The following is a 12,125-nucleotide window of genomic DNA, read 5'->3' as shown; positions in this document are numbered from 1 at the left end:
CACTGAAAAATCTTTTTTAATATCAAACACTTATTTTTTACTTTGCACTTAAAAACTTCACAGTCTGAAGCTTGACAAATATACCAAGTTTAATTCCATAATGCAGATGCTCAATTTTCTAAGAATGATGTTCTTTTAAATAGACCTAGCGTTTTGCAAGCATCACTTGCTCGAGGTCCCAGACCCAGCATGGACCTTGTTTTGATGTCACCCAAAGCATTTACCTCGGGTGATTTATCCACAACTTTGTGCTGCTGTCAGGTCTCTTCTCCAATGCTTAAAAGTCGTAATTCAAACCACAGCCGGATGCAGGTAAGGATGTTGTTTGCATTACCTTTGTCAGAACAAATTAAAAGTGCAAATGGTGCTCACTGCTGTGGATCCTGGCTGAACACAGGATCTCTCAGTCCTCATCCCCTTTCACCCCAGTTTTCAAGCTGTCTATAAGGAATACACATTTTTAAATCTCAATGGCTGCTTTGTTACCTCTGCATCTGCAAGCATATTTCAAAAGCAAAATCCTGCAGTTTCCCTTTGAAAAGATGGAGCTGGTTAGTGCCGCCGGATAATTAGCAGCACAGTGAATGAGGGATGCAAAATGAAGATCCCACACCCTGCTCCAGCAGCCCCTTTTTGATAAAAGCATCTGTACTAGAAAATGCATAAACAAATTTTCTTCTTTTAAAAAAAAAAATAAAATTTTTTTTTGAAACTCTGGTCCTTCAGCTCATGGCTGCCTTTGCATTAAAGAAAAAGAACCTGGTCCATTTATTGTGAAAAAAATGAACAATTCACTTTAAAAGCCATGTCATCTAAGCACCTGAAATCTAATCAGGGCCACGTGGGAAAACATGACAGTCCCAATTGCTATAACCTTGAAAAATAAACAGTCCTGCACCCACAGCATGGCTTTCCCATTTGATCAATATCCTATAATGCAGACATTTCATAAAATCATTGCTCCTGCCCAGCCAAGTTGCTTACACAGTCCCCCCCCCTTCCGCTGCAGATCTAATTTCCCAGTGGGGCAGTGGGAGCCCATCTGGCGGCATTCACAGTGCCTCTCTCTCCACAGCCTTGTCCACGACACTGACACATTTGTTTCCTTTAATATAAAATCGCAGGGGCTTGCGAGCCCACTCTCCTGCATAGTTGATACCAATTCTAGCCGCTGCCACGACGGCCTGAGCAGTAAGTACGTCTGGGCCCCGTTCCAGCCAGGCTTCCCCATCGCTGGCCAGGTCCCTGCGGTCAAAGCTTTTGTTGATAGCGAGGGCTTGGCACAGCTTCGAAGGGCCGTTACACAGTTCCCAGTCTTTCAGGGCTTTCCCTTTTTCTTTCCTCCGAAGGTTTCTCAGATGCCTCATTGTGTCCAGGCCTTGTAAAGGCTCCAATGACCGTAGGAGGACTGCAGCCCCTTCCCCTGTAAAAAAAAAAAAAAAAAGAGACAAGTCAAATTCTTTCAGGACCAATTCTTTCCAGAAAGGCAGCAAAGTTCTCACAAAAATATCTTTTTTTTTTTCATTGCAATTTACGTGCCAGCAGTTTAGAAGCCATGAGGCTCCTTTTGTGCTGTTGAAAAAAGAAAATGCACTTAACTGTTTTTTCCCCTAAGTTCTAGTAAATGACCAATATAACTTCTGAACGAACAACAAAACTTCCTTAAATTCCTTTACTTTTGGAGGCAGAGCTTTCAGCTATCGCTGGAAATGCCAAGCATGAAACATTTCCAGTGGACCATCCTCATTACATACAATGTATAATATTCTAAAAGTCACTTTTGGCTTTATTTTGTCTGCAACCTCTTAGTGGAGGGGGGACCCTAGAGAAAATGCTTGGGATCAAATGGCCAGAAGGTGGAGCTTCTTGTGCTAATCACCAGGTAAATTTGAACTTGTGAAGGAAGCTGACAAGTGCATGGGCGTTTACTTCTCAACCCATGCAGGAAACTCTTCCCATACTGCTGCTTCTGGGCAACAGGTACAGTAATACTGCTGCTCCAGGCTCGTTTCCAGAGGTGCGCCACAGCTGCATAGGAGACCTGGACTGCCCCAACAGCACTAGACACTCAGAAGCATAAATTGCAACAGTATGGCAGACGTTCAGAAGTTGATATTCAAAAGATTCTTCTGGCTGGCTTTGGGAACTACCATGCATCTTTGCTGTAAAAAAAAAAAAAAAAAAAAATCCCTCCCTCAGCACTAAGCAGGTATGTTTTGTCCATGCAAACTGTTGCCTGTGGAAAACTTTGCACACATAAGAGGCAGGGTTGGCAATGTTCTGGGGGCACGGTGAAGCTTTAGCCAGACAGAGCTGTATTTCAGCTAAAGATACTCGGACAACTCTGGCAGGCCGAAAGATAACCAGAAACTTTATGGGGTCTTTCCACTGGCCCTTACACCCAGAGAAGTGCTACTGAATATCTGCACACAGTTAACCAGATAAAAGTTATCTAGTTAACTCTGTTGCTTGCTGTGCCACTTACTTTTACCTCATCTTCCTTACTGAAGGACTCATTTTTTTGATTAGTACAAGACTAATTTGTCTCTCCCATGGTACCTTTCCCAAATATCCTCTGGTTTCTCACTCTTTTTCCCTTTTCCTCACCTCTAACCATCCAGATGGGAATGATGCCTTTGCTCTATTTTCATACCAAGGCTGGTCCACCTCTTATGCAGCCAGCAGGATGGCTTTTGTTGACTGCACCTGTGCATTTCCTCCATTTGTAACCTTCTCTCCTCTAGTTCTGCAACTGCAGACCTCAGCAAAAGGGCATAGGTCATATCTCGCTCCAGAACTCACTCTGCATTTACCCCAAATCTCAGCCCCGGATGCATGATGGCTGAGGATCCACCCCTTCACCCCCACATTGATGTTAACCATGCCTCCAAAGCATTCGGTTTAAGAATCAAACGCAGGTCTCCCAAATGTCAGTACCCAGCAATGCCACTGAATCACTGGCCAAGCCTCTAATTTGCAGTTTTTATGGAAAAGGGTGATGATGGTACGTGAGGTTCATGAAATAGACAAAAAAAACCCCACACATGGAAGCATTTAATTGGGTGACTTGCTCATATGTATGTTTCTGGTTAGCTCGCAGATGAATACTGTGTAGAATGATAGTCATATTGTACTTAATATTTTACAGGGGGTTTTCACCATCTTATTAACAGATTGAGCAGCTGCTTTCAGGAGCATGCAACTTCTCAGCCTAGAGCGGTCATTCTGAAATTAATTCTGTGCTCCCTCCAACCCTTACGCGGAATGCCACTTCAACAGAGGGGGCATTGCCAGTCTATGGGACCTGGCTTGGGCAAACACTGGAATCCTAAAGGCTAGACTTGGAAATTAAGAAAATGGTGCATGGCGAGTAACCAGCATGAGGTGGCAGCTGCTACCCCTAACAGAAGGCATGGGCATTACTACCCTTAACCAATTAGCATACAAGACTTTGATACAACTGCAGCATTGCTGTCCACTTCAAGTGGGGTTGGGGGGAGGGGAGAAGACAATTGGATTCATCCAATGCTGGGCCCTGCCTTTTATGGTCCGGGGGTACTGAAATTAGACATTAGGGGAAAGAGTGCAGGACTGCTTCTACAGCCAACTTCAAAGGCAAAGCACGTTCAAGCAGCAGCATTGTATGAATTATCAGAAAGGTTGCTCATTCTGTAAAAATGTTGCGAATTGACAGCTTGGTTTTGATTTTTAATATTACTACCCTTAACATAAGGCTTGGGGATAATCTGTAGGGGGCGGCAGTTACTACCCTTAACAGAAACATGGAGGTAACCTGCACGGAGCACCAGTTACTACCCTAAGAAGCTTGCTGGGCAGACAGGATGGACCATTTTGGTCTTTTTCTGCCATCATTACTATGTTAGCATCCAAAGATGGCCACTGTTTGGGAATTTTATCACACCTCACCCTTAATTCCATTATTTATGCCAAGTCCAAAATCAAACTTGCACCGGAAACCCTGCAAAGCACATGCAAAATGTCGTTTCCATGTAATTGACCATTGGTGCACCAGGTAATGGATAGTCCAGCTGTGAAACTGATGTTTTTTTGTTCTATTTGAATGAGATCCCTAACTCTTTCTGTTATCTATTTCCTTTACAGAACTAACCCAGAATCATGTATTCATTTGAGTTTCTACAATAGTCATATTTAATTATAACAACTTAATCTCAATCCTAAGGGAAAAGATCAGCATAATGGAATTCCCATTCAAGCCTGGGGATCATCTGGCCCCCTGCTAAAAACGAGTGGCCAAATCAGTTTTGATGGGCACCTGCTCACTGGATTTCTACTCCACTGGTCAAACCCCAAGTCCCCTGCTATGAAAGAGGAAGACTTCCTTCCAGCCAATGTAACTAGAAGCTATTTTTACCTTTGTAAAAGAATAAAACAGTGACAACATTAAAGAAGTTCCCTCCTATAATAATCTGACAATACAAATAAGCACTGGGCATCTTAACCCAGTTCTAAGTGCTCTTTTCAATATATATTTTTCTAATTCTAGGAAGTAAACCAGCAGCTGAACAGAATGTAGAAATACAGAGAGGGAAAGCACAATGACAAACGTGTTCTTTTCAGATATGCAAAGGCAAAAAAAGGTGATGAACCTGACCATCAATGGACATCCATAAACATAATGGCAGGGTAATGAACTTTCGAATGTCCACCAATGTTTAATTCACATGTAATCATTTATTTAGCTTCTCTCTGATGTGGCAAAAGCCAATCCAGTTTTTATGTAGGAAAACGGTCCCTGCACTGGTGGACATTTGAAAGTTCTTTACCCTGGCATTTTCAAATATACCAAACTAGGTTGTCGCAAGAGACAAGGACAAAAAGAGAAAATGTAAAACGGGGAACAGGAGCATGGGCTGAAAGGAGTGTCTAAGAGTACTTCAGTACTAACGTAAAAGCCTAGTCTCGCAAGTTCTTTTTAACTGGATTCAATTCAAGTCCCTACCAGACACTATTTTGTGTTTCTCATGCTGCTCATTCCCCCTCCGTCATAATGTAATCAATGATTCACTCATGGCTGCTCATTTTGCTTTCACCTGAGGAAGGGAGGATTAGTTTCCGAAAGCTTAGTCAAGCAATGTATTTAAATTAGCTCGATAAAAGCTATCAGTCTTTCCCCCTTTATTTCTGCTTCGAAATCTTTGTTGTGGTCCTTTGGACACCTAATGGAAAATAGTGTTTAGCTTCCGTTCCAGGGTATCACGAATAATTATTGCAGGAGCTCAAGCCGTTCAGCGTAGCTGCCATGTAGCAGAATTGCTAGTAAAGGAAAAGTGGATTGGGTGTGTTATTCCAGTTCTAGATTTGTAAATCCTAACCCAATGCATTGTGGTAACTTGTAGTCCTGCTTCTTCCACGGAAGTAATAAAATAATGCCGGTGTTCATGGAGGCATCCATTCATTCTACTGCGGCCAAGAGAAGCAGGGTGGGGGAGTGTTAAGAGCACCGTTACAGAACTGCCCATGGTAGTCTGGTTGAAAGAACATAACTGCCCCTAGCTAGCGGGAAGGAGACTGGATTAAAATGATTCCTTGGTGTTATCCAGAGTAAGGCAAAAAAAGAGATCTTGCAGAATTCCAATGGATGTGAAATTCCTTCCAGGGCTCAAGATAGTGACCACAGCACGTGCCTAAACCATCACCTATTTACTAGAATATCCTTGGCACTACTCTCCTTTTCATGAAACTCACTGAAATGGATGTGAAAAATGTAGATGGAAGGAGCCTGAAATGGGATTTATTCATACTCCATGTAATGAATACTTTCCTTTCAATCAGCTAAAACCTCATTTCTGATCATTTAATGGGCTCCCTCCTTTTTTCTATCTACAGTTATAGAAGTCCTGCAAGTTTTTTTCATTGTCCACTCACTCCCATACTGGCTTAGGAGGAAGCAAGTTCCCCTCTCTTTCCAGTCTTCCCTCCCACCCATCCACCATCCCAAGAAAAACAGCTCAATTTAGACAGCCTTTACTTATTAAGTCCTCTTCCCTTTTTTTCTTCTTCTTTTTTTGATAGTCTGGGCTCCAAACCAAACACCCTGTAATCTGTGAGAGGGTCTCAAAAGAACAGATGACAGTCAATCAAGGATAAATAAACAGGAAAGAACAAATGCAACACAGACTGCAGCAACACAAAGCACTAAATCTTCCAAATCCAAAAAATATTATTTTGGTGTCTTTGAAAATCAGCTCATCCATGCTTAATCATCGTGACTTTGTTCTTAAATAACTGTTTTTCCCCTGGTCTGCTAAAAAAAAATAAATAAATCTTATTTTCATTACAAAGAGTGGTCTAGCGTAAGCATGTGGGCTACGCAAGGCAGCAACGTGAGCAACTGCAAATATTTTCTGCTTTCTTGATTTTAGGCAGTGTTTGAACAGGCAAGCCAGGCAACCACAGTCATACTGGTTCCTAGTGATGTTGTAGAGATCAAGCCTTACGTCTCTATCGTATAAATCTACTTTCATGACTGAATGGAAAGTGGGAGAACTGGAGAGAAGAGGTTTGGAGACTAGAGGAGCTTAGGAGAAGCAAACACACGTGGACCTCTTGCAGAGCGATCAGAGCAAGGACCGTGGCCAGCTAGCGACGTTGATAAGGGGATGGTGGCCTAGTTAGAAAGAAAGGCGGACACCGCGTGCCGACCAGACCGGGTGCCAGGGTGTACAATGACTTGAATTTAAGGTTCCAGGGAGGTGGGGGCCTGGACCCTAATTTTTTCTCAGGGGTGGGAGGTTGGTACAAGAAGAGGACTGGGACCCTAATTTGTTTTTAGCTCTGCAGGGAGGTGGGGGGGGGGGGGGGGCAGGGGCTGAGACTTTATTTTAATTGATGCACTTGAGGGATGGGGGGGGTCCGAGAGTGGGACCTAAATTTCCATTGATGGATTGGGGGGGGGGGGGGGCAGGGGCTGTCAGATGGGCTCACTTTTTTAAATTTTTAAACTTTGGGGGAGTTAGGGCTCCTCAAATGGCAGCACCAGATTCAGTCAAGGGTCAACATTGACCCCCATTCAACCTCCCCATGTGGCCACAACATTTTTTTTGGGGGGGGGGGGGGGGGGAACAAAGCTGGTCCCTTGAGGTTGGGAGTTGCTCTCGCGTTAAAGTGCCGCTCGCCGCATTGTTTTGTCCTGCGGGGTTCAGCTGTGAGACATGGAGCTGGGATTTCCTTTCAGGGGAGGGGCCCCCACTAGTGCGGCAACACTCCCACCCACTCCCACTCGTGAACCCCTCCCATGGAAAAACACTGCAGGTTGATGAGTCTAGGGAGAAGTTTGTACCTGAAGCAAGGGAGGGTGAAGTCACAAGGAGCAGGCGCCTCCTCCACTCTACGTTTTGATAAGAGGGAAAGGGCTGAGGTTTGATCAGACACTTTTGCCCTGTTTTTTGTCTGAAACAAAATCTGACCAAGGACTTTTAACAACTCTCTTGTAAAGAAGCTGAAAATGAAAATCCAGCTCATGCTTTTGAGACTGCTGGCTGAAACTGGGTGAGTAGCACTTCTATGTATAGCGTTGGCGCTTCCTAATGCAAAAAAGACACTCAGATACCGTAACTCCTCCATGTAGCTTCCTGAATCTACACCGTATACTTAGCCAAATCCCTCTGACTGGATCATTTACTATCAAAGCTCTTTTTCCCCGCAGACAGACAGAGAGGAAAAAAAAAGCAGAGCAAATAAGAATGGTTAAAAAAATCTAGGTTGGCAGGCAGTATGGCACAGCCTCACAGAGTTTACAGTTACATTTTGACCAATACAATATCAAATATATTTTACTAAAAACGTTATTTGGCACATTAGAAACCTACAGCTATTAACCACTAAGTATGGATGCTCAACGATGCCGGAAGCCCTCAAGCATCCCTTTACACTGCAGAAACCAAGTGTCCCGCGGTGCTCGCTGTTTATTGCAAGGCCATGGCCCTCAGCGAGTCACCTTGCATAACCTCCACCTTTTTGTCTTCTTTCTTCCTACCCACATATTAAAATGCTGCAGCACAAAAAAAGCAAATGGAAAATGGATGCAACCCCAAACCATAAAGCATTTATTTATTTATTTATTATTTTTACTATACCGGCTTTCATGACAAGAATCACATCAAACCGGTTTACATCTAACAAAGTGTGCAAGGTAAGAGAGAACTCAAACAATTGAAACAAGAGCATTGTAAGGAGAGTGACAGTTACAATAAAACAGGGAAATAAATAACTGGGAGCTGGAAGCGAGAAGAGGGGAAGTTAACTGACAGCAAATTATTTACAAGGTAGCAAGCATGGAGGATTCAGCAGCAGTGTATTGGCAGCAGAGGGTTGCCATGCTACTGAAGTGTTATCATAAGTACAATGAACAACAATAATTTCTATCACACCTCAGCGTGGTGACAGCCAAAATTCTTAGGAGCCAGAGCTGAAGAGAGGCAAAAATTCTTTAGTTATTTTTGTTTGGTTTTTTTTACTTTTTTTGTTTATTTATTTGTTTTCTCTTGCTTGTTTCCTTTCCTCATTCTTTTTATCCTCAATTTCCTACTTTCTGCAGCCTGGCGGCTGCTTGCTTCCAAGCCCAGCTCTGGCCCTTGTTAGGGGCTCCTCTTAGGCTGGGACCACCATACTGCTATCGTTGCTAGCCCCGTGGCTACCACTGCTCCTTCGGCTCACAGCTGCTGATGCTTTTCCAGATCGGGGCCACTGCTGCTCCTTGCCCTAGCCCTGGTTGCCAATACCTTTTCCCATCCTCCCCTTCCTTCTGGTCTGGAGAACTGCTGCTTCTTCCCCACCCAGCAGCTACTGCTTTTTTTTTTTATGGCCTGGAGCTATCACTGCTTTTATTGATCTGGAGCTGCTATTCCTCCATTAGGCACAGGTGCTGACTTTTGGGCACCTGGGCGACCTGACATGCAAGGTTTTTTTTCCCAGCCCTGCACCTTCCATTCAAACAGGATGCCAATACACTTCAGAAACTGCAGCTCCGGGATGAGCCGTCTTGGCTGATCGTTTCTAGACCCCTTATACAAGGGAGAAAGAACATTACTAATACTCAGTTACAACTGAATAGTCCATTGAAGAATGGGGCACAGTGACCCACCCGAGGTTTGCACACAATCCAAGCTATCAGGGATTCAAACTCACTTCCCAGACATCCTCATGGCTAATTACTAGGCCACACCCCCTATATGAACGCAAATTGTCTATTATGGGTCAAAATTGGAAGGAGCTCTTCCAAAAGGCCTAAAAATCTTTAAAAAAAAAAGAAAAAAAGAAAAAAATCCTGCTCTCTCTCCTGTTTCTGAGGTAGTAAAGTGCTTTAATAACTAGTTATAAGATAAACCTTTCCATCATAAACGGAGATAATTTAGGGGGGGGGGGGGTGTTAATACTTCTGACATAAGAAAGAATACCAGTTTCTGTTTCTTTTCGAAAGGTACTATGGAGAAAGAATCTTTATATTTTGCAGCAGATCTTTATTCCCATTGGATACAATGGACAAAAGTGGCATGGCTGCATCTCTCATAGTAGGTCTGCACTCTGGCATCTAAATAACTTTGTATAGAACAGATAACATGTGTTGCCCTCTGACGTGAGCAAAAGGCATGAAGAGAGGGCAGAGCCACAAAGCAGGCAGGATTTTATTTTCCCAGGGTGCATTCACTATAATTCCTTTGCCCAGTACTATCTGTGGTAAGAGGTGTCATAAATGAAAACCAGAAACAGAGCCTGAGGGTGGGGTAAGGAATAGCGGAATAACAGGAAGAAAGCACTGGAATTTGACTTAAAAAAAAAAGCATCGATGAGGAATTTGGGTGGGATGGAAGGCTCAGCCTCGCCCCATGTTTTAAACATGACCTTAAAGCAGGCCCCATAGGGTCTGTCCATCCCCTTTTTCTGTTGTGCTCCTACCCTGCAGTGCTAGAGCCAGCTGTCATTTTTTCTTTCTTCCCTGAGATATCCAGGGTGGCCTGGCAGGATCTCTTATGACAAGGAAAGTAAGAGGAGAACAAGGGGGAAGATCTCTCTCATTCAGTGATCTTGTACATTAATAAGCCCAAGTGATTACAAAGTTTAATCTTTGAAGAACCACTCCAGATACTTTATTTCCTGAGTCGTCATCTCCCACCCCCATCTTTTTCATCTGTACAGCCAGCTGCAAAATAATTGGTTTATCTGTCTGCCATTTCCTTATACTAATATTCCCACATTGCTCTGACTCTTAATTCTGTGCTATATAGTATTTTCAGTAAAAACAAAATCAAGAGTTCTTATAATGTAAACAGAGAGTCACTCAGAAATCAAGAAGTGGGTGCACTAAGATGCCTGTTCACTAAATTGTACAACCGCAAAAGCATACCTCATCTATTCTAACCCCAGCTCCCATTCTAATTTCCTCATTAATGCAGTCGCACCCTTTCGGGACTAGGCTTGTTAATACCTCAATTGCTTTCTTCTCGTCTACATTTCTATGGGTTTAAGTAAACTTCTGGATTACTGAATCTCGTGCCCTGCCAGTTTAAGGCCTGGTTGCAGTGTAAAAGAGCTAGGCATTCCCCCTACAGCTGCTGACCTCATTCGCATTGTACTACAGCCAGCTGTTCATTAATGGGAGGTCTCCAAGGAGCAGGAGGCCTGTGGAATAGGAAAGCACTAGGTGGGGGGTTTCTGCCTCTAAAAGAAACAGCAGTCTGCTATTTTCACGGTCACGCACTGCAGGAGCCCCACAGCTGTGCAATTCAACCCTGGATCTGGCCCAGGTTACTAGCATGGGGCGTGCACACTGGAGCCGGTGGCACACGTCCATTCGGTGCGGTCATCGTCCTCCCAGAAAAAGGAAAGCTCTAAGTAAACACATGATTGGTGAGGGCGGCAAAGCCCTGGTAATCTGCTCTGGGCTGGTTCTGCACTGTACTTTACAGAAACCCTTGGGAGTTATCAGGATAAACCTCCTAATAGGCAAGGGGACCCCAACTTTTTCACTGGGCGAGGGTCTCCCTTTGGCTGTTGAATTCTCTTAGTATCTGAAAACAGGAGAGGAAAAGGATTTGCTGCAATTCCTTACAGTGAAAGGGTTTTCTAAAACCAAAGAGACAGAAGAGATCCCAAATATTCCACTATCTGCTGAGATGGGCTTCTGCAAGAAGAAGGGCTACCAAAATGATAAGGGGAATGGAACAACTCCCCTATGAGGAAAGACTAAAGAGGTTAGGACTTTTCAGCTTGGAGAAGAGACGACTGAGGGGGGATACGATAGAGGTGTTTAAAATCATGAGAGGTCTAGAACGGGTAGATGTGAATCGGTTATTTACTCTTTCGGATAATAGAAAGACTAGGGGGCACTCCATGAAGTTAGCATGGGGCACATTTAAGACTAATCGGAGAAAGTTCTTTTTTACTCAACGCACAATTAAACTCTGGAATTTGTTGCCAGAGGATGTGGTTAGTGCAGTTAGTATAGCTGTGTTTAAAAAAGGATTGGATAAGTTCTTGGAGGAGAAGTCCATTACCTGCTATTAAGTTCACTTAGAGAATAGCCACTGCCATTAGCAATGGTTACATGGAATAGACTTAGTTTTTGGGTAATTGCCAGGTTCTTATGGCCTGGATTGGCCACTGTTGGAAACAGGATGCTGGGCTTGATGGACCCTTGGTCTGACCCAGTATGGCATTTTCTTATGTTCTTAATTATCCTCCGGGTTTGTATCAGCCCTGCAGACTCCTGAAACTGGACCCGCATCTGCCTCTCCAGCAGGGAGCACACCTTTGACTCCTCCTTAGACTGGGGCAGGGAACGCCATACTCATCACACCGAACTCACTACACAGCCCCCTCCCTCCCTACATCTTTTTGACATCCTTTCCCTCCTTCTCACCCCCTCTTCCAAGCTACTTAACCTTCCTACTTGTTTTAATTTATCCTGTATTAATGTATTTATATTTTTTATTCTTATTTTATGTTATTTTTATATTCATTCTGCGTTGAAGCTGCTTGCGGTTGTAATTGTTCCTTGTTTCCAAATGTTTGAATGTTATAATACGCTAATGTTCATTGTTTAATGTATCGCCCCCCAGTGAAAGTTTTGTTTCAATGTAAACCAG

The 12,125-nt window shown here is 43.6% G+C and overlaps 1 protein-coding gene across 1 annotated transcript in view; it reads right to left on the bottom strand.

Annotated features, from left to right (window-relative positions):
* Positions 1 to 12,125, bottom strand: part of MPG (N-methylpurine DNA glycosylase) — a 37,102-nt gene continuing 24,977 nt past the window's right edge. The window contains exon 4 of the mRNA XM_029576032.1: positions 1 to 1,423. Coding sequence (XP_029431892.1) covers positions 1,053 to 1,423 — 371 coding nt within the window. The 3' untranslated portion in view covers positions 1 to 1,052. The remainder of the gene's footprint in view (positions 1,424 to 12,125) is intronic.

The sequence above is a fragment of the Rhinatrema bivittatum genome, chromosome 14 (assembly GCF_901001135.1).
Source record: "Rhinatrema bivittatum chromosome 14, aRhiBiv1.1, whole genome shotgun sequence".
NCBI classification, from domain to species: domain Eukaryota; kingdom Metazoa; phylum Chordata; class Amphibia; order Gymnophiona; family Rhinatrematidae; genus Rhinatrema; species Rhinatrema bivittatum.
The sequence above is the reverse complement of the archived record's forward strand: the minus strand, read 5'-3'. Positions and strand labels throughout refer to the sequence as shown.